Source organism: Microtus pennsylvanicus, chromosome 11 (genome assembly GCF_037038515.1).
Source record: "Microtus pennsylvanicus isolate mMicPen1 chromosome 11, mMicPen1.hap1, whole genome shotgun sequence".
In the NCBI taxonomy this organism is placed as follows: domain Eukaryota; kingdom Metazoa; phylum Chordata; class Mammalia; order Rodentia; family Cricetidae; genus Microtus; species Microtus pennsylvanicus.
In genome coordinates this window covers 4,321,611-4,343,278 of record NC_134589.1, presented here as the reverse complement: position 1 = coordinate 4,343,278, position 21,668 = coordinate 4,321,611, and the positions used below count along the sequence as shown (strand labels likewise).

The window sequence follows — 21,668 nt, the reverse complement described above, 5'->3', positions numbered from 1 at the left end:
TTACAAACAGTACCACTCTATTGTTTAGAACCCTAAATTTTGAAGTCTAACACCCGAGGCTCTCTGGGATAGAATCAGATGTTCATAGGCTCTGCTAAACTTGAGAGGAGAGTCTGTTCCCTTGCTATTTCAGCTTCTAGGGCCACTTGCATCCCATCCTCCATCTTCACAGGCAATGGTGATGGATCAAGCTCCCGTACCGAACCTCTCTGGCCTCCCCTTCCATAAGGATATGTTTAAGAATCAGGACCACTTGAAGTTTAGTCGGGCAGTTTCCTTTTTTAAGGGTCCTGATCCTCTGTTTCATTAACTTCCTCTCCCTTAGAGGTGATGTGGGGTTCCCCTCTGTATCCCTTTAGGGACCCTTTAATTGTATTGAATTCACCAGGATAGTTGAGGACAATGCCCTGTGTTAAAGCCAGCCAATTTACTAACCTTAATTCCATCTATAAGACTAACTCCACAGAAGGGTGGCGCACGCCTTTAATCCCAGCACTTAGGAGGCAGAGGCAGGCAGATCTCTGGGAGTTCGAGGTCAGCTTAGTCTATAAGAGCTAGTGCCAGGACAGGCTCCAAAGCTACAGAGAAGCCCTGTCTCGAAAACAAAACAAAAGAAAAGACTAAGTCCACACAAAATGATACCTTGCTCAGTTCCCAGGACTAGGGTTTAAACATTTTTGGTGATTTTTATTCTGCCTTTATGCAGGTGGTGGAGATAATGAATTTTCAGGGACTGGTGGCTGAGGAAGAAACGAAAGGAGAATGATAGGAGCGGGAACTTCAGATGGAAGCAGTGCAGGTGTGATTGCTGATACCCCTGGATATTATTGATTAACACTAATCCTGTCAGGAAGCTGTGCCTGGCGGCTCGTGCCTGTCATTGTGACTTCACTTCTCCAGAGCTACCATAGTAAAGGGTTCTGGAGACTGGCATCAAAGGATGCTTTGAGGGTAAGCTATACAGTGAGTTCTATCCTAGCTTAGGCTACAGCAGCAGGAACGCTGCTTCAAATAACAGCCACAACAAAATATATTGCCATACATTCATACAGTAAGATATCTAGCTGTTGTGTATATGGTACACCAACATTCATACTATTTTGTACCTGTGTGTGCTTATTGTTCACCTCGAATATAGGCATTTTTATATATGTCAGTTAAATTTTGTCTTTAAGGTTTTAGCTCAGAGTTCAACATTCAAAACAATTTCATTTTTCCATTTCTGCCTTTAGTTATATAGTAGTTTTTGTTTCATTCTTGGATTTGATCAGAAAGAATTCTATGTTTTATTGTCTATGTAATTTATGAAACATAAAAAACAGATCACAAGTATTCAACTAACTGAATTTGTCTAATTATACTAAACACTTAATTTGGGGTCTTTCCCATAAAAAGATCATGAAAGATAAATAAGTAAATATTTTGCTAAAATTAATCTATGTCATGCTTATAAATTTTCACACTAACTCAAGGTCAAGCAAGCAAAGAAGTACATCATGGCTTACTTTAGTTTCTCTTGTTTCTAGTGACCACTGAAGTATTTAATCATCGATTCTGAAATTGCACTTTTCCAATCAGAAGATTTTGGTGACCATCCTTTTTGGTTATGGTCTGTTGTCTTTCATGTTTTAGAGTCTTCCAGAACTTACCAGCCACGGGTCTTCGGTTACCTGTAAACATCTGTGGGATGTAATTTGTGCCTGGAAACATGAGCTTATTTGAAATAGATAGGTGTTTCCTTACTCCCTAGGTGAGGAGCTAGCTCACATTTCAGTCATCTTTCTGCATTTCAACTGCACCAATCTAAAGTCCATCACCTTTCCCAAGGTAGGAAAGAAAACTCAGATGGAGACAAGCCTGTCTTGACTTTATTCTCTTAAGTAAATTGCTAACCCTATGCTTATAAATGGTGAGGGAGGCTGCCTCTTCTCTACTTTCTAGTATGTTCTCCTCATTAAACCAGTCTTTCCATCTTTTCTTCTTGGAGTTACCAGATAGCTCTTGATGATTTGTTCTTTATAACTTAACAATAAAGCAAATATTATCTTTCCTGGCTTGCTGTTTTTTTTTCCATTATTGTTTTTGTTGGTTTCTAAGTAGGTTTTCGCTACTTACCATACTAATTTCTCCCTCACAGACTTGGGAGAACTCCTCCCTCAGCTTTCCAAGGTCTAAAACTATACACGTTCCTTTTGTTTCATTCTAAAAGGTTGGATTCATTTATTTAGAGACAAAGTCTCTCTCTATAAACTCAACTGACATTGGACTTATGATCCTCTGTGCCTCAGCTTCTGGACTTCTGGGCTCAACACACCTGTTTTTCTAATACCAGACACTGCCCAGCCCAGAAGAACAAAATTTTCACACTATCCTAGCCCTGGGATGCTAGAAGCAGAAAGATCAGGAATTGAAGTCCAGATTTGGTTACATAGGGTATATGAGGCCAGCGCAAGCTATATGAGATCCTGGTTCAAAAAAAAAATCAAAATTAAAACAAATCAACAAACAACCAAAACCCAGATACATGGCAAATATTTGTTGGGTGATCAAGTTTTAAACATTGCTCTGACTTTCCAGTCTTCAAGCATCAGTCTCTTTGACAATGTTCTTTCTCCTCCCACCCCCCGTTTTCAGGAACAAAAATGATGAAATACTTGCCTTTTCCTTGTGAAACAGGAAAAATTGTGACAACAGTGACAGTATTCATAGCAAGAAAAAAATCAAACTGAAATTAGCATCAGAACTCGTTCCTGTGGCTGCCTCCCAACCACGCCCAATCATTCATCTCTTCTTGAGCCATCTAACAATCATTTCAGCCACAGTTGCTGGGACAGTCAAGAATTCTAGTGTTATAGGTTCTTGATGCCCGTTCCACTTTGGTAGCATAGTCTGAATTTCTTTGTCATGCCTTATGCTAAACCAAGTTTATCAATTTGAAATTCTGTCCATTTATACTTACTTTAGAAACCACACTTCCTCTCTTGGCACCTTTCTTAACTTCCAGAAGTGGAAAATAATAATTAATAATAATAATGACAATAATAATGTTTAGTATGATTTTAAAATGCTATATTTTGTTTCCAATACACTGACAATCAAGTTAAAAACTAAAAGAACAGTATTGGACAAAAGGTGGCTGCATGGAGACTTAGTTACTGTATATTGCTGTGAGAAGACACCATGAACAAGGCAATTTATAAAAGGAAGTATTTAATTGGGGGGTTCGCTTACAGTTTCAGAAGGTGAGTCCATGATCATTATGGTCAGAAGCATGGCAGCAGGCAGACAGGCACGGCGCTGGAGCAATAGCTGATGGCTCACATCTGATCTTCAAGTTGCAGGCAGAGAGAGAGAGAGAGAGAGAGAGAGAGAGAGAGAGAGAATTGTGTACTCTTGAAACCTCAAAAGCCTATCTCAGTGACTCTACCTTACCTCCTAATCCTTCCCAATACAGTTCCATCAGCTGGGAACTAAACATTTAATTATATGATCTTATGGGTGCCATTCTCGTTCAAACCATCACAAATGATTCGGTGATCTTGTCATTCATTTTAGAAAAAGAGCCTAGAAAATTCATTTAAATTTGGTGTCTAGCAAGTGAGAAAAGTGCCACACATAGCCATGGTTCATCAGGTTGTAGGTTAGTATTCCAGATAACCAGATTTATTCTCTTTCTCCACATTAAATATTGCTAAGAATTGTGGCCCACTGTTATTTTCCTAGCTGGGTAGCTTCTTAAATAGCAAGCTGGAACTCTGTGATATATGAACTCCCATGTGGTTGATTTGTCTCTAAGGTCTATTAATGAGATGTGGGGATTTCAGTTGCCACCATGACAACCAAGGCGTGAGTACCGCTTGTTTCTATTTCCTAGATACAGAAATGCAGCAAGAAATATCTTTCTCTCCAGTTGCTATTTTAATATTAAACATCTGGTAGCCATGGAAATTTAGATGGAGATCATGTGACCAACAAGTTTACAAGATACAGTCTGAAAAATAGCTTGCTCAGAGGCAGTAAAGTATGTCATAACCCACGTATTAATTTGTAGCAATCTTTTTATTAAAAAATCTTTCTTGCATTCTGTGTTATTCTCACAAGATTATAAGTTTGCTTTCCATTTTATAAGGTAGGTGTGTGTGTGTTTGTATATGTGTTGGTGTGTTCATGTGTATATATTTGTGCATGTATGTTTGTGTGTGTACGTATGTGTATGAGTTTTTGTGTGTATTGTATCTGTTTGTGTATGTGTTTGTGTGTGTATGTTTGTATGTATATGTATGTGTGTGTGCTTGTGTATGTGTGTGGCTGGGAATTAAACCCAGGACCTTGTGCATGCTAGGCAAGCAGTCTGTCACCAAATTACAGATTCAGCCATCTAACGTAATTTTAATATCTTCTGTTTGCAGGTGAGTGCGAATATTTTGTGGATGTAAAATATTTGCATACTCCTTCTCGTATGGTGTTTTCTCCCATCAGTTGTACTGTTAGCAAAAGTTGCCAAGGACTACATGGATCCACAAGACCTATAAATTTAAATTGGTATAAGAATAAGCTCTTAATGTCAGATTATTTATGATGTAGCTTAAGAGATTAGCACATAAGCAGGTGAAATGGACAGTATGATTCAGCGTGTGGTGTTGAGAGGAAAGAGAGATCATTTTGTCAGGATGAGGAGACTTGAAGTGCAAGTCTGTTATAAGTCAGAGAACACATACATGCAGGCACAACACCCATGTACAGAAAAAATGTTTGAGAAGTATACACACATACACAAAAGAAAGGAGAAATATATATATGAATCTATGGAGAGAGAGGTGATGAGGTGGTGGAGGACAATGGGGGGCACATTCACAGAATTAAAAAAGTCGTCGAAAGTAATTGTGCAACACAGCAACAGTGACTGCACGCACAAAGACCCATTCAAGATCAAGTCAGCTAAATAAAGTCCCCTGTGGTGTGTGTGTGGTGTGTGTGTGTGTGTGTGTGTGTGTGTGTGTGTGTGTGTGTGTGTGTGTGATGAAGTCCCACCCCTAGCTGAGGAGCTATTGACAGTTGGTGGGCTCTGGAGAAGAAAGGATCGGTTTTCTTCAGGGATATCTAATTTTGGTATTGTGAACTTTACTTTGAAATGCTTTGACCACTGCTTGGGTCACTTTGGGTAAACAAAACTCCAAACATCAGATTGCCTGTTAAGAAAGAATTAAGCGTGGTATATTATATCTGCCAGAAGCCCAATCTTTGAACTTTTGAGTAATCCAAGTTTTGTCAGACTTGAAGATTTTAGCGAAGGTATTTGAAGGATCTCAAAGCATCCTTAATTCAGGATGTGCAAGGTCCCTGGTCTGAGACTGAGGAAGGGAAGGCAATAGTTACAGAAATGGGGACGCTGCAGCGGGTGGGAGAAGGAGACACAGTGAGACTTTCATAAACTCTTTAAATGCTAGGAAACCGAGGCAGATAGGAGGGCGGAGGACCAAGGCCGTCCTCCAGGAGGCGCCTCCAACCTCTGCGGCCTCCACAGCGAGTGCAGCAAACTCCGCACGAGGTTCGAGACCCCTGAACTTGAGTCAGCAGGCCCGGCCTCGCTCCTTGACCTGTGCCCGCTGCGCCGAAGCCTCAGAGCCCCGCCCAACCGTAGCTCCGCCCCCTCAAGCGCGCTCCTATCTTGAGTCCCAGAGGCACGCGCGCACGCGTTACGCTCGCGCGGCCCCGCAGGTGCGTTCCGAGGCTGGCAGGGGGCGTGGCCTGGCGGCGGGCACGCGCTCGCTCGCTCGCTCGCTCGCTCGCTCGCTCCCGCGGCCCCGCCTCTCTCCCCCGAATTTCTGAGCTCCGTCACTCCGGCGGTCTCCGCAGGGAAGAGCTCGGCGTGGGCCTGACGGCGCTGCGGCTGGGACGCCGGGGTGAGGGGACGCCGAGGGCCCCCGGCGCTCGAGGCCTGCAGCCCGGCCAGTCGCGTCTACGGAGAGAGAGGTGATGAGGTGGCGGGGGACAGCGGGGACGGCCGAGCAGCGGGGGGCCGAGGAGAGGGTGTGGCGGGTCGCCAGGGGGCCGAAGGATGCTGGTCCGCCTGGGATGCTGGCTGGTGGCGGGCGCGGAGCGGGACCTCGGGCCATCGGGTAGGCGACTTGGAGCGCTCCCACCCTCAGAGACAGAAGGAAAACAAGCTGGCAGGCAGGCAGTCAGGCAGACAAGAAATCCCCTCACCAAACCGGACTTGTTTTCCCTCCTGAGGGCTAAGAAGCCTCGTTCCGCTTGGGGTGCAGATTGGCTGGCGGGTCTCGTGTGACCAGAGAGGACTTTGGGGTGAGAGGAAAATCCGCAGAGCTCATGACATGGTTCTGGGGCTGTGCATATCAGATTTCCCCAAACATACCGAAGATTACGGATCTGGTTCAGGGAGGAAGAAAAAGCGAGCCGATGGATGCAGTAGCTCGGAGGCGATCAGAGTGGAGGGGTTCACCCCAGCTCCCCTAGGCTTGGCTTTACGTTGTAAAAGAATCGAGTCTGAGGGCAGAAATGGAAGGCAGGCGCTTCTAGTTACTGCCGAGGACAGTCCAGGGCCCCTGAGACGAGATTGCATTCTGGCTCAGGGCCAGGTTCAGCATTATTTCATCTGACACTGCTCTGAGGTTGGAGATGGTCCTCTAGTTGAGTAGATGTGGGAAATGGGTCTTAAAGAGGTTAAATAACTTCATTAAGGTCCCAGCTGGGGAGAAAAAAAAAATGAAGCGCTGAGATTCTACTGCAGGCATGCCGGACTCCTGGCGCTCTACCCAATATATTTTGTTTCATTTATAATATATATATTTGTTTGTCCAGAGAGCATTGTTATGTATTTTTAGAGAAGACTCAATAGATGGGAACACTATTAGAACACTTTGTGGGTATTTACCCTGAAATCATACTTAAGAGACATGGGTCTTTAAATGTAGGTCGTTTAATCGGATGTGTTCTTGAAAATGCAAAACCTCAAATGATATTAAACATAGGGAAATCTTAAATTTAGTATACATTTATTAATACTTTACATTTAATGTCTTTTACGTTCCAGATAATAATTTTGTTTCTAGAGTACAAAGATAAATATAATTTTTAATGCCTGCCATTGAGTTTAATTGAAAAAGTAATTATAATAAAAACATTTCATAATAATAAAAATTGTAGTCTTTATTAGTGTGTGAATTAGATTGGCGATAGTTTAAAGTGCCAACTTTAAACTTTTATACAGAATTAATAGTATATATAAGCCAAGGTATTAGCGAACTTGCCATATGGGTTCCATTGCATCGTCTTCTGCAGCAAGACATGCTGTCATCAAATTGATTAAACTTTATTGGCATTAGTATTTTGTCACCACTTTCAGTAAATTTTCAAAGATCAATGAAGAAAGCATTTATGATTGATCTCCTATTAAAATTTAAAGGTTTATTTTGTCCACTGAGAAGCTAGTAGTATAGCTAGGCAGGATTTTCTTTCAGTGCTTTGTTGGATAGTTTAATAGCTCTTTTCAAAAAAAATATTAAATCTTAATTTTAAAATCTAGCTAAATCCAGATTGCATTTAAGCTTTCATGGTTTAGAGTGCTAGGGAAAACGGAGTCTTGTCTAGGCTGTAATGGCTCGTTGTTTACAACGTGCAGATGACAGGCACAGATGTGGGTAAGTGGAGGGAATACTGGAGAGATTACTTTGACTGCTTCTGTTTTCTCTCTGAAGCAGGAATCCAGATCACAGTTGGAAAGTGATGCTGGAGATGGGGTTGTCGGAGGTCTGAGGATTGGGAGGGTGAGCGGGCTTGTAAAGTGGGATTGGCAGGCAGTGGAAGCATGTCCCCTTGGTGTAAAGGTCCAGAAGGGGATAGACGTGTTTCTGGGCTGCGCACAAAAGTAGTGTTTTGTTTTGCAGAAAAGGTGTTTTGCAATCTGTTTTCAGTTTCAGTCTTTACACTGATCACTAGGGTGTACACCCATACTCTGTCCCGTTTCAGTTTGCCTTCTGCCTCCACCCTCTGCAAGTCAAGACGTTTGGAAATCCAGCTTTCCCATAGTTTTTCTCTGCTTAGAAATTCCATTTTGGCCCTTTCCCAAAGTCTTTCCCTCAACTGAGATGAGAACATCACGTGCCATTTTACTTACCTGAAGTCTGTTAGAGCGGGAATTCTTCAGAAAATGTTAGAAACGTGACCCACTTTTCCCACTTGCTCTTGTCTCCTGTAGCTGATTGAAGGAATTGTCAGTCTTTTTGGATAAAGTGTAAGGGAGTTGACTGAATAAAATCTGGCTCAGCTTCAATCTGCCCTCATTGCACAAAGCAGTCATAGACATTGCGTATACGAAACAGCATGGGTATATTCCAATCAAACTTCATGTATAGGCCCTGAAATTTGAATTTCATGTTTTGGCCCATCACGAGTTATTAATGTTTGGTTTGTCTCCTCCAGCTGTTAAGAAATCTGGCTACATGCCAGGCAGGTGGATCTCAGAGATAATGGCCATCCAGGGCTACATTTTGCCACTCTCCAAACCCCTCACACATTGTGAACTCTTAGATTGTGCCGAGCAAGGTGTGGGTGGGCTTAGACACCACTACCTATTCCATCTTGGTTTGCAGACCCTTCATGTGTAAGGACTCTCAGAAAAAGGTCTGATGAAGGAATTTGTATTAAGATAATTTTGGTATTACCATTGGTGTGGTCAGAAAAGTAAGTAGAAGACTTTTTTTTCCTTTTCATTAAGAGTCTCATGGTCGGGCTCAAGGTTAGGACATACAATGAAAATGCAGTACGCTAGCTAATTGTAGTTTTAGGTACTTAGGAAAATGGGAGAATAGAACAGTGGTAATTGGCTTTGCTTGAGTTGGCCACAAACAACCTCAAACAGTTATCTTTTGGAAATTCAGAACATATTTTCAGCTGAGAGCTTTCCCAAGTGTCTTTCAAACATGCTAAGAAGGTCACTGACCTCATCTTACCAGTAAATAGCTCTGAATATAAAGGTTGCTCAGTTTCTTTATAAAATATAATCGTACTTCATACATCATAGAAGTAAACATGAATTAAAAAAATGGGCTCTACATAACACATTTTAATTTCGAAGTGATTTTGCCTCTTACAAAATTAAATGGTACCGTTTATTACAAAATATTTCATGCATTACTAGTTAAAACGCTTGATAGAAGTAATGGTAACATTAGGTAAATTAGAGATTTTTTTTTAAATGAAGAGTCTCTTAAGAAAATCACATTTTTTTTAAAGAGACAATTAGTAAAATAATAGGATTCTCTTACATTCAAAAAAATATCAGTAACTTTCAAATTTTTCAGTTAATAAACAGTGGAGACTCAGTGAGATGGCATAGTGGGGGAATGCGTTTGCCACCATGCCTGAAAATCTTGAGTTCATTCCTCCAAACCAAATGTAACGACTTTTTCTGTCCTACCCGCCAGCTCCCAAATAATGACACGGACACGATAATTAATTATGAATGCTTGACCTATAGCTTAGACTTATTCCTAACTAGCTCTTATAACTTAAACTAACCCATTATATTAATCTGCATTTTATCACATGGCATTGCCTCTCTTTCGTCTTGCAATTCCTGTTTCTGTGTCTCCTGGTGTTGCATGTGCACCTAGATTCTTCTCATCCTTTCCCTGGAAATCACGCCTATACTTCCTGCCTAGGTATTGGCCGTTCAGCTTTTTATCACAATAATCATAGCAATACATCTTTACACAGTCTACAAATACACCACAAGACCCACATGGTGGAAGGAGATGACCAACTCCCAAAACACACACACACATACATACACAGTAAATAAAGTTTCCTAATTTTTAATGGATTTTCTGGTATTTGGCTTGTGTAATAATTTATTTTTAAGTTGATGACTTACATGTTAGAAAAGAAAGATTACTTTAGTAGACATTCAGATTTTCTTTTACAGTTGTCACTAGCATATCTAGCCAAGTTTTACTACTTGGATGGATAGAAGCTCAAAAATATTGAAATGTAATATTTTCCACACAATTAGACCTGGTTTTCAATAAAAAATCTAACTATGGCCAGTCATACTGATTCATCAGTTTTCATATGTAACATTTTATACTTCTTTGTTGTTTTCTCCTGTCTGTTCTTTATCGTCGTCCATTCTGGTAGATTCTCAGGATTCAGCCCCACTTCTAGTGGACCAATTTGTCTTTAGAAGCTATCAACACTATAGAGGTTCGGATTCTGCTAATTTCTTTAATCACCCTGCTGTTTTTCCATGAATGTGGTATTCTTTATTATTCTTTTGTGACTATTAGTTCTACTACTTTTATATACAGTTGTGACCAACATTTATAATTAATTACTTGCCTTGTACCAGGGTTTCAGTTTTTACATATACCATTTCATTTAGTTATTTTAAGAACTCCAAGTAGGTATTGTAATTGTTTTACAAAAGACAAATAGAGACAAAAAGTTAAATAACTTGCCTGAGATCTCATAACTGTGAAATGGCAGAGGCAGGATTTATGTTAATTGACTTGATTACAGAGGTCACATTCATAACCACCATACCATCTTAGTAATTGTTGTATTTGTTGATTTGGGTGCCTCTGTTGTGTTGGTTAAGATGCTTTTGGTTTAAAGAAATAATTATGGGAAGATAATAGAGCATGTGCCCCAAGGAAGAAAAACCAAGTTTGAGCATAATAAGAATTTTCCATTAGGTGAAAACTTAATAGCAGAGAGTGTTATTTTCATAAATGTTGTATTTAAGGTAAATTCACTTCTCATGACTTGGGAGGCAGAGGCAGGTGGATCTCTGAGTTTGAGGCCAGCCTGGTACTTAAAATGAGTTTCAGGATAGCTAAGGCTACACAGAGAAACCTTGTTTTGAAAAAAATGAAAACAACAAACACACAAACAAAAATTCTATACTGCCAGAGGAAAATGTAATAAGTGCAGCTCAAGGGGTGGTTATAGTGGAGGAAATGGAAATGGTGTTGTAGTTGTAGGGTCATGGTGAGGAGGTAGGATTTAGGGTTTTTATTTTGTTTATTTGTTATTATTTTTAAAAGACATCTATGGTCTCTTTATGTAGCCCTGACTGAACTTGAACTCACTGTGTAGATGAGACTGACTTCCCAATCACAGAGACTCACTTGCCTCTGTTGGGGTTAAATACATGATCCTTCATACCCAGCCTGGATTTAGTGTTGTTTTACAAAGTTCTCCCAAAGTTGCAAAGTGGATAATTAGGTTTGTGAACTTCAATAAGGGACTCAAATTTGAATTAAGGCAACAGTTCAAAGTAAAAATAAGAATCTAGCTATTCTGTGGAGAATTTGGTATCTAAAAAATAGAATGCTAAACATTCTATTTGATAATTTTACTTACTAAGTTGTCTTTTGGCAGAAAACTTGGGAATATTCATGTTGAGTTGGTTGATATTTCTGTTTGTTTTATAGCAAATTACCTTTGAACGACTGTGCCTTTTCTTTTTCTATTTCTTTTCTTTGACCAAGATATGATTATCAATGCACTCTTGATTGCTTTTATTGTGCTATTTCCAATTCCCTGTAGAAGTAGTTCTACAGCATGTTATTTTTTAATGTGTAGGTAATTATAGATCAGTTACAAAGTGGAAAACAAAATAAAAGTTGTAATTTCATTGTTAATTAAAAAGTTCTAGTCTAATCCTTTTTCTCTGCATATAAAACGGATGCTCATTTAAGTTAACTTTTAATAATAAAGATCCATTCAGGAGAAGACAAACTGCTTATAAAAGGTTGCTTGCCTTTTTATCTGAAGTGGAGGCGGTCAGAACTCGGAACAGACTGCCCTTGCTTTGGAGAGGACTCAACGTCATTGGCCTCCATTAGGTAGTTTATAGAAAACAAGGCGGCACCAATTGCTTGGGAAGGTTTAACAAGGCCTTTTTTAAAATTATTTTTATCATTCACAGTTGCAAAACTAGATATGATCTACTTTAATCACATTCTGCCTATCATCTTCTCTTAGTTCCTTGTGTCCATCAAACAACTTCCTAACAAGACCCCTCTTAGTTTTTTTTTAACGGAAACAAAAAAAAAACTTTTATTTTTGTGGCCCAGTGCAATTAATTAGAGTTGCTTGCATGCACATGGGTGGGTGGATGGGGGCTTAATGGCCACATCACTGAAGCATATGAAAGCCTCAATTAGCTGTTTATGGTTCTTCAGAGAGGTGTACCACCCCTCCCCCCCAGCGCTGATAGCTGCACTGGTTCAATGGGCATAAGCATAGTGATTTAGAAGGCAGTTTAAGATGCACATCATGTCCTTTCAGCAAAACAACAATACTGGTTTTCCCACTGGGGCTGGTGATTTCCCTAGACATGGACTTTTGATGGGTTTATAGTATCAGGTGTAAACTGCCTCCCGTGGCTTGGATTTCAGGTCCATTAGAAAGTGATAGGTTGCTTCTGAACAGGCTTGCTTGCCACTCTTCACCAGTTACACTGTAGAACCCCTTGTTCGGCTAGTTGTTAGTGCTGCATGCAGGATCTGTGGATGAGTGATTTGATTGTCAGTTACCCCACTGGAGAGCCAGCCATCAGGGGGGTACTCCTTCCTGGTTTCACGTGTATTTCTCTGTGACTCCCAGATGGCTAGCTACTTGAAAGTTTTTGTCAGATAATTCCAAAATTCATGTGTAGGAACTTTAGTCCTCAGATCTTAGCCAGACTAACTTCTGTGTTTCAACACTGTTTGCTGTTCTTTGTGCCAGACTGACACTAGATAGAACATTCCTTCCTATGGTCTAAGAGTTTTCTGAGACCAGCAAACTCTACAGTAAGAGCAAGGATAGAGAACATGCAAACATGTAACTTTCTCAGAGATTGGTTTTATCTTTGTCTTCTGTTATGTAGGTTTTAATTCCTGGTTTGATTTTGCCACTTTAGCATTGATTCCTAGTCCAGTTGTTATTTGAAATTAGTTCTATTGGTGAGAGGCCACTTGTTCATTCCTGGTTGCCCAGATCACAAAATAATCATTCAGAAACTATATCATTTGCAATACTGTTTGACCAATAGCTTAAGCACATTTCTGGTTGCTTCCACATTGCAAATGAGACTTTGGGTAATTGCTTGGGTAGCCAGTTGTCTCTATCATCTACTGCATATTTTGGAAGCTGCTTGATAACACTTTCTTCCTACTCAAGTAATTATCTCCCTTCTCAGGCCTTCACTGTGGTTGAAGATTAGATGTTGTAGTTACCGTCCTCTTATGATCTAGCCAAGCCATTTCCAATACAAACTTAGACTCCTTAGAACTGAATTATTAAAACATTTAGCATATGCTCCTTGCTTAATATTGTTTATGCTGGTTGTAATTCTAATTTTATACTTGATTATCTATTCCTAGTGTACATAGTTTTGTATTGGGTTTGGAACCCAAATACAAAGGGGAAGGTGCTGTGGGAGCTTCAGCCAATAGCCTTCAAGATACCAGCCCACTTGGGCGTGGTCTCTTATACTATAAATGCCAAGCCTCTCTCTTCTGGCTTCTGGATTCGGTTGCTGTTCCCCCTTGGTGCAGAGGACTGTGATCTGTGAGTCTATCCCTAAATAAATAACCCTTTCTTATACAAAATTCTGAGCTAGTGTGGGATTTCTTTTTAGTGTCCATCTTCACAATTCTGCTGTACAAAATTATAGCTGTAAAATAAGAATTTAGGTGGGGATGGTGACTCTGGTGCACTGAGAGTCACCTACCACTCCATAAATAAGCTTTTATACATCTTTTGTTTCCTTCTTAGGTTGGGCTTGTTTGGCTCTTTGATCTGTCAGTGGCATGACAGTTTGAAGGCAGATGCTGCTTTTGTTGTTTCTGGTGAAATTCATGCAATACTGTCATTTTGACAGTGGGATATATTGGCCATTTGCCATGTAATTTGTGGTTGTTTGAGACATTGAACTTTTTCTTAATCTTGTGGAGATGTTGATACTTTCTTTTAGCAGGTTGTGAATGTTTTTAGGTTTAGACTGTAAGTTTCTTCCCACATTCTCTGAACTATTTTCTTCTTCAGTTGAGTTTTCAAAAGGTTTGTAGTTTGGATCTGTCATGTGAATGCTGCCTGGTGACTAGTCTGGATCTGGGTAGTGGTGGATGTGTGTGCTAGTTTGATTTCTCTAGTCTTTATCAACATCCATAGGATAAGATCCGTATCCTAGTTTGGGAATTAATCTAAGAGTCAATAAAAACTTCATTTTTGCCTGTGAATTTCAGAACTCCCCCTTTTATTTGGTCTCTCTGTTTTCTCTTTCTCTCTGGCTGCTCTGTTGTTCCTCTAGTGAGAAAGTGTCACCGTGCCACTTCACTTTTGCAGCCATAACTAGTACTCAGGACCCAGTGGTAGGACAGGAATATACAAAGCACAGTGGATTGGCCCAGTCTCCTTGGAGAGAAAGTTTCTCTTCCTCAGAGCTTTTGTTACTATGGTCTGGTACTGCCACCAAGGGGATTTTTCAGGATAGGGACACAGAAAAGAACGTGATGAATAAAAACAAACTTGGACATTTCCACATCTCCTTGAGTTTTAAGACTAACTTTCCCTCAAGTCAGAATTGTAAGTTAACTTCTAAAGCCCTTTCTGTCTTGGTGCTCAGTTCTCATGTGCTCAGTTTGAGTGACACCAAAGGAGAAAGCATGGTGAGCTCGCTGCTAGTCTGGGCCTGTTTCAGATTTGATATTTTCCTGTTTCGCATGTTGTTATGTGCTCTGTAGAGCTGTCAGATTGCTCTTTTCTGCATTCCGTACAAGTAGGAGAGATAGCTTGCAGTATGCTTAGCTTTGTTTTACCTGGGAAATGAAAAAGAAATCTATATATTGTTGCCATTGAACATCACATGTGCTTTACTATGTAGTTCAAGCTTTGTTTGTTTTTCCTTTTAATAAGCGGATCCAGAAAACATGGCTACTGCAATTAGGGATGTGGGAGTTTGGAGACAGACTAGAACACTTCTGCTGAAAAATTACTTAATTAAATGCAGGACTAAAAAAAGTAGCGTTCAGGTAAGTTAAAAATACTCATTATTTTGTCTTCTTATGGTTTGTTTTGCTTTGATGTGTTGTATTTTAAGGTAATTTTTCTGAATTCATTTTTATAATTTAATTATTTTAGTCTCTTTATAAAAGTATATTGTATTGTTTATAATAGCAAGAAAAAAAGAGAATGACCTAATGCTCCTAAATGTATCAGTGATGATTCAATTCAGTTGACGTCAACATGTAATTTTGCATTTTCTCCCCATTGATGAAGTGATAACACAGATAACTTTTTGGAACGGTATTGCACAATTTTATACCCCACATCTTCCCACTGTATGGTTTCTGAATTAAGTTGCCAAAGAATACTAAAATTATGTCACAAGTGTTGTACCCCAGCATGGAATGCCTTTGGTAAAAGAATGAAGTCTAGCTGGCCAGTTAGCAATAATTTCAAGTGTGGGCTATCTCCTGAAACAAGCAGAACAAGGAACAAGATAAAATGATAGCTCATGCCTAGTAAAGCAGGCCATAAACTAGTTAAATGTAATTTTAGTAGCATTTTAGGTATTATTAATAAAGTACTGTTTTAAGTTCAGAACCAAAGAGTTTTTCATTTACTTATTTGCTTGTTTTTCTTTTTTCCAAGTTCATTTCTTTTTAATGATAATCTTTGTAAGGATTTGTTTGCAGGTTACTTTAAGATTTTATGAGTAAATATATTGGGTATTAAATCAGGACTCTTAAGACATTTAAACATTATCTTTACGTCACTTTATTATATAACTTGAGTATTAAAACCTTTCAATTGAAAAGGTTCAACTATGTTTTGGGGTTTGGTGGGATGCTCACCATAGTAATTCTTTTAGGATAGGGTTGCTTTTACCTTCTCTAGCTGTGTGAATTCCACACTTCCTTGCTAATTTCCTTAGTATTACCTATGTTATTTACATAGAAATCTTAATTTTTGCCACCATCCATATACTTTGTAATAACTGTTTCTTTTATTGTAGGAAATTCTTTTTCCTCTATTTTTTTTATTTTGGCTAATATTAATTAGCATGATGCATCCAAATAAGAAATATGAAGAAGTATCTGATATAGAACTTAACCCCATGGACAAATCTAGCCTTTCTAACCTTATTCTTGGATATACTCCTGTGGATAATATTACAAGCAGCATCATGCAGAGAGTATCTTCTGATCATCTTCCCGATGGTACTGTAGTCTTTTTAAAGAAGATTGATTTTATTTATGCATATGTTGTATGTGTTTGTGTGAGTGTACGTACATGTGTGTGCAGGTATCCACAGAGGCCAGAAGAGCCCTTAAGATTCCTTGGAGCTAAAATAAATAAATAAATAAATAAATAAATAAATAAATAAATAAATAAATAAATAAATAAAAATAAAGATTCCTTGGAGCTAGAGTTACAGCAATCCAGTTAATCAGCTAGGTGTCATGTATGAGAACAGTAAAATTAGAAGAGTTACGTCACTAATGTGAACTTGCACAGCCAATGGATAATGAAGCTAAGTACCAGTCCTAGGTTCTTTTACAACAAATCCTGGCCCTTCTGTAGTGAAGTTAACCTTTTGTAAACAATGAGAGAAAATTCTTTTAATTTTCTCAGAAGAAAATATTTCTAAAAATTGTTTAACTTATTGGATAGAATGGTGACCGTGTTTTCTCCATTTAGCTTCTAAAGAGGAATAAACAATATAAGATATTAAAAAGGTTGATTTTTGTTCAAAGAAGACTGCAGAATTTTAGCATAATTGCTAACACACATGTAGTGATGCTCAGCTATGGGTCCATGGGCTTCATGTAGTTGAGGTAGGGGATAGCTATGGATGTGGTTCAACATAAAATTACTTAAAACATTAGATTTTTTTTTGTTTGTAAATTGGTCGGATGATTCTGGAGCATGAACCTCGTAGGTGATTATGTTGTATCACAGTGTCAAAAGGCTTGACATGCCTGGAAAAATTTTCTTCATAGGAACAAATATTTAAAAGTAAAACTTTAATTATTAGGAGTTATTTTACTTTGAGACAGGTAATTGAACTGCATTATTATTTTTATAATTTCATTTCTGTCTGAAATTTTACAGACTTTAAAAAGTATAGATGGCATGTTCAAGGACCTACATTTATCTCAGTACCAAAAACCAAGCAGATTTAAAAGTGGGGATGATGTAAATACTAGCCAGCATTAGAATATATTACAACACATTGAAATTTTCAAATAATGTGTCCTGATGAAATGTTCTGAATGTTGTTTTATATTATACTTTGTCATAGACATAAATTATGTATTGTAATGACATAGTTTATGTAATCAGGTCACAGCTCACTAATACTGTTGATCATTTTGTGTCATTGTTTTCTTTGCACTTATCTTCATATTTAAGAAACTAGTAATTAAGAAAAAATACTGATAAAATATTCTATTCATCAAATATAATTGTAAAATGGCTCTACTGTATTATAGTAAGCTGTTGCAATTGTGGAATTAATTACTTTGTTCTAATATATTGCAGTTATAATTACTGAAGAATATGCAAATGAGAAAGAAATGCTAGCATCTAGTCTTTCTAAGTCAAGCAACTTTGTAGGTGTGGTTTTCAAAGACACCATGTCCTATGAACTTCGTTTTTTTCCTGATGTGATTCCAGTGTCTTCTATTTATATGGATTCAAGAGGTAAGTAACTATGTATAATCATTGAATTCTGTGTTAGGTGCATTTTTTTATAATCAAAATAAGGTGGTGTCCAGTATTGTCATTTTCAGCTGACGTATTTGTTCAGGTAGGTATGTGCCGCATGAGGTCAGATATGGTGGCACCCACCTTTAATCCTGTGCAGCTTTTCAGCCTGATTTACATAGTGAGTTCCAGGTCAGCCGGGGTACATGATGAGACTGCGTATCCAGAAATAAAAATTGTATGTGCACATTCTCCAAATATCTATCTTTCCTAAATGTATCCTATATAAAATAACGATAACATTTATTTTAATTTTAATACTTATGCAAATGTCATTTACATTAAAAACAAAATTGTATCTTTCATTGTATGAGTTTCTAAATATATAGTTTTTCCTCCATGTAATCGTTTTCACTGTGATATGATATAAAAGTTTAGAAGGGCAAGGTCTCCTACCAGTGAAATTTGCATTTGGGACATGGAGAACTACCTTCAGTTGTTTAAAAAACAACTGAAAAGATAGTATCAGTTTTGTTTATTGTACAATATTGAAGTCACTGTATTAAGTACAGAAAGGTTTTTCTTTATCCTAAAAGCATGTTTGGAAAATTCTACTCACATGTCAGAGATAAATGTGCACTATAGAATGATTTACCTTAGAACATAAAATGTGCCCTATTTTTTATTTTGTATTCGTAACTGTTTTGACTGTTAATATGTATGTTATCATGTGCATGCCTGGTGCTCACAGAGGTCAGGAGAGGGGTTTGGAGCCCCTGGAACAGGAGTTTCACGTGGCTGTGAGCCATCTGCTGGGAATTGAACCTGGGTGCTCTGGAAGAGCAACCAGTGTCTGTCTGCCCTCCCTCCCCCTCGTCCTCCCTCCCTTCCTCCCTTCCTTCTATATTAGTTATTTACTTATTTATTACTTGAAACAAATATATATATATATTATATATATATATAAAGAATATATATATTCTTTCCCTTTCCTGTTTGTCCAGATCCTTTCTTCCTCCCTACCCACCTAACTTCATTGTTTCTCAAAAGACCAATATGTGGGTGGAGACCACTCGTTTGTTTCCTGGCTGCCCAGATCCAAGTATTAACACAGAAACTATATTAATTTCAACACTGTTCAGCCTATTAGCTCAGACTTCCTATTAACTATTTCTTAATTCTTAAATTAACTCATTTCTATTAATCTGTGTATCGCCATGAGGCTGTGGTTTGCAGGGTAAGTTCTGGCTGGTGACTGGCATCTTTCTCCTACTTGGCATCTCCCGACTCCACCTACTCGCTCACTACATCTCTGTTCAGATTTCCCGCCTGGCTTTATCCTGCCATGCCATAGGTGGAAGCAGCCTTATTCATAAACCAGTAAAGCAACACATACAGAAGGACATCCTACATCACCAATACAAACACAAAATGCTTATAGATAACAGATTATACCCCCCCCAGAAGGGAAAACAAAACTAAACACCAAAACTGTAACCAAATAAAAACACACATACAAAAGCCCTGTGGTGTCTGTTATTTGCTGGTCAGCTACTCCTGACCTGGGATCTTCCCTGGAGCAGTTTTCATTTTGTTGGAGGAAACTGGTTTTCTGTGTGCCAGCAGGTATAAAATGACAGTTCCGTTGTTAACCTGTACTCTAGTGGCAAAGTTTATATTCATTCATACATTCATTTCCTCTATTTTTAGAAATAAGACACAATAAAATGTAAGCTAAAACAAAAACTACCACACCAAAGACAGACCTACAGAAAGAAAAGAGCCCAAGAGCAGGTACAATAATCAGAGGCCCAAAAGTTGTGCTCTCAGGAATCCATAAAATCCAGTAAACTGGAATCCATCAAGAAAGTGCAGAGGGCCTGGTGCAGATTCCTGCAGTCCCTGTGCATGCTGCTTCAGTGTCAGTGAGTTCATAGGAGCTTTGCTTATGTTGCTTTAGAGGGCCTTGTTTGTTTGCTTGTTCGTTTGTTTTTGGCGTGTGTGTGTTTTCTATCTCCTCTGGCTTTTACATTCTTTCCCCCCTATTCTTTGGAGTTCCCTGAAGGGAGGGAATTTGATGGAGACATTAGGGCTGAGTGTTTCAATGTCTCTCACTCTCTCTGTAATGTCTGAATGTGGGTCTCTATATTCATTCCCATATGCTGCAGGAGGAAGCGTTTCTGGTGAAGGTTGAATAATGCACAGATCTATAACTAGAGTAGAATATCATTAATAGTCATTTTATCACTATACTTTTTTCTTTTAGATTTGTATTATTTGGTTTTACCCTAGGTCTCTGGGCTAGCTAGTCTCTGGTTGTTAATCTGATTGTTGATTATGGGTTCCATCTCATGCAGTGGGCTTTAAGTCAGAACAACAATTGGTTGGTTACTCTCACAGACTTTGTGCCAACATTGCCCTGGCATATCTTGTAGTAGAACACCAGGTAGACAAAGGGTGTGTGACTGCTTGGTGTTTATGTTTCTCTTTTTCCTGTAAAAAACACCCTGGAACATAGATGTGAATGCTCTATGTAGGCACCAGTTTGGCATCTCCATGTTCAATGATTTGTGCAGGTGTTGTCTTCAGTAATGGGGCCTTGTTGTCAGCTTGTAGAGAGAAATCTATAGTCTTGGCAACAACCTGGGTTGTTGGGGTATTCCCGGGTTGTTTGTTGGCTTTTGGCCAGCAGCTCAATTAGATGTAACCCAATCCCGCTACTGGAAGCTTCATTTGGAGACAAGAGCTGGCTAGTTGGGTCTCTGTCTATTCCATTATTTGGCATTTTCATTTAGATCAACTTCATATATGTATATATTTTAGGAGGATTCTACTGTATTAGGTTTCTATACTAACCTTCAAATGTCCCTCACTTTATCTGTCTCTACCCATACTCCTTCCTTCATCCCCTTCTCCCCTTTCCATTCCCACTTGATCTTCCATTCCAGAACCTCCCATCAATATATCCATAAAAATCAATACTGTTTCGCTTTCCTAATGAGATCTCTCTGTTCCCTCTAGCCCCTTACTCTATACCCTCTGTCATTTTATGGATTGTAGCTTGATTATTACTGACTTCACAGCTAATATCCACACATAAGTGAATACATTCCATATTTTTCTTTCTGGGTCTGGAATACCTTACTCAGGATTGAAGGCGAAGGTGTAAGTCACAACAATCCCACACCAGTTTGGAATTATGATTAATAGAATGGTTATTTATTTAAAGGGGAAAAAACTTACAGATCACCGTCCCAGACAACAGCCCTCTGCGCAATCAGGAAGGGAGTTTAGGAAGTGGAGCAGGAAGTAAGAGAGAGAGGAGAGGGAAGTGGCCGCTTTTTTAAAGGGAGAGAGACCACGCCCCAATGGGCTGATATCTCAGTGGCTATTGGCTGAAGGAGCTCCCGCAACACAGGATGATTTTTTTTCTGGTTCCATCCATTTACCTGCAAATTTTATGATGTCATTTTTTTGAATTGCTGACTAATATACTCTTTTGTAAGTGTACCACATTTTCTTTATCCATTCTTCTGTTGAGGGACATCTAGGTTGTTTATAATTTATGGCTTTTATGAAGAGCACAGCAATGAACATGATTGAACAAGTGTCTCTGTCATAGGATGAAACATCCTTTGGGCATATGCCCAAGAGTAGTACATTGGAACTTAGAGTTAGATTGATTCCCAGCTTCCTGAGGAACAGCCACACTGATTTCCACAGTGTCAGCCAGTGTTCTTAATAGCTAAGACATCTCTTCAGCTCGGGAAAAGTGACTTTTAAATAGTTCTGTTTATAATGAATTTACATCTTTATTCATTTACCATCTAGTATCCTATCACATCTATTTTTTGTTTTATTTCATGTGGTATGTGTGATATGTGTTACGTGTGTGACTGTATGTAAATTCCACTGTGTCTGCGTTGGAGGCCAGAGAGCAACTT

General features: G+C 38.9%; 1 protein-coding gene across 1 annotated transcript in view; it reads left to right on the top strand.

The window, feature by feature from the left end:
• Positions 1 to 5,753: 5,753 nt before the first annotated feature.
• Abca5 (ATP binding cassette subfamily A member 5) overlaps positions 5,754 to 21,668 on the top strand; it is a 70,408-nt gene continuing 54,493 nt past the window's right edge. The window contains exons 1-4 of the mRNA XM_075989978.1: positions 5,754 to 5,973; positions 14,929 to 15,044; positions 16,031 to 16,235; positions 17,560 to 17,721. Of these exons, the coding sequence (XP_075846093.1) occupies positions 14,943 to 15,044; positions 16,031 to 16,235; positions 17,560 to 17,721 (469 nt within the window). The 5' untranslated portion in view covers positions 5,754 to 5,973; positions 14,929 to 14,942. The remainder of the gene's footprint in view (positions 5,974 to 14,928; positions 15,045 to 16,030; positions 16,236 to 17,559; positions 17,722 to 21,668) is intronic.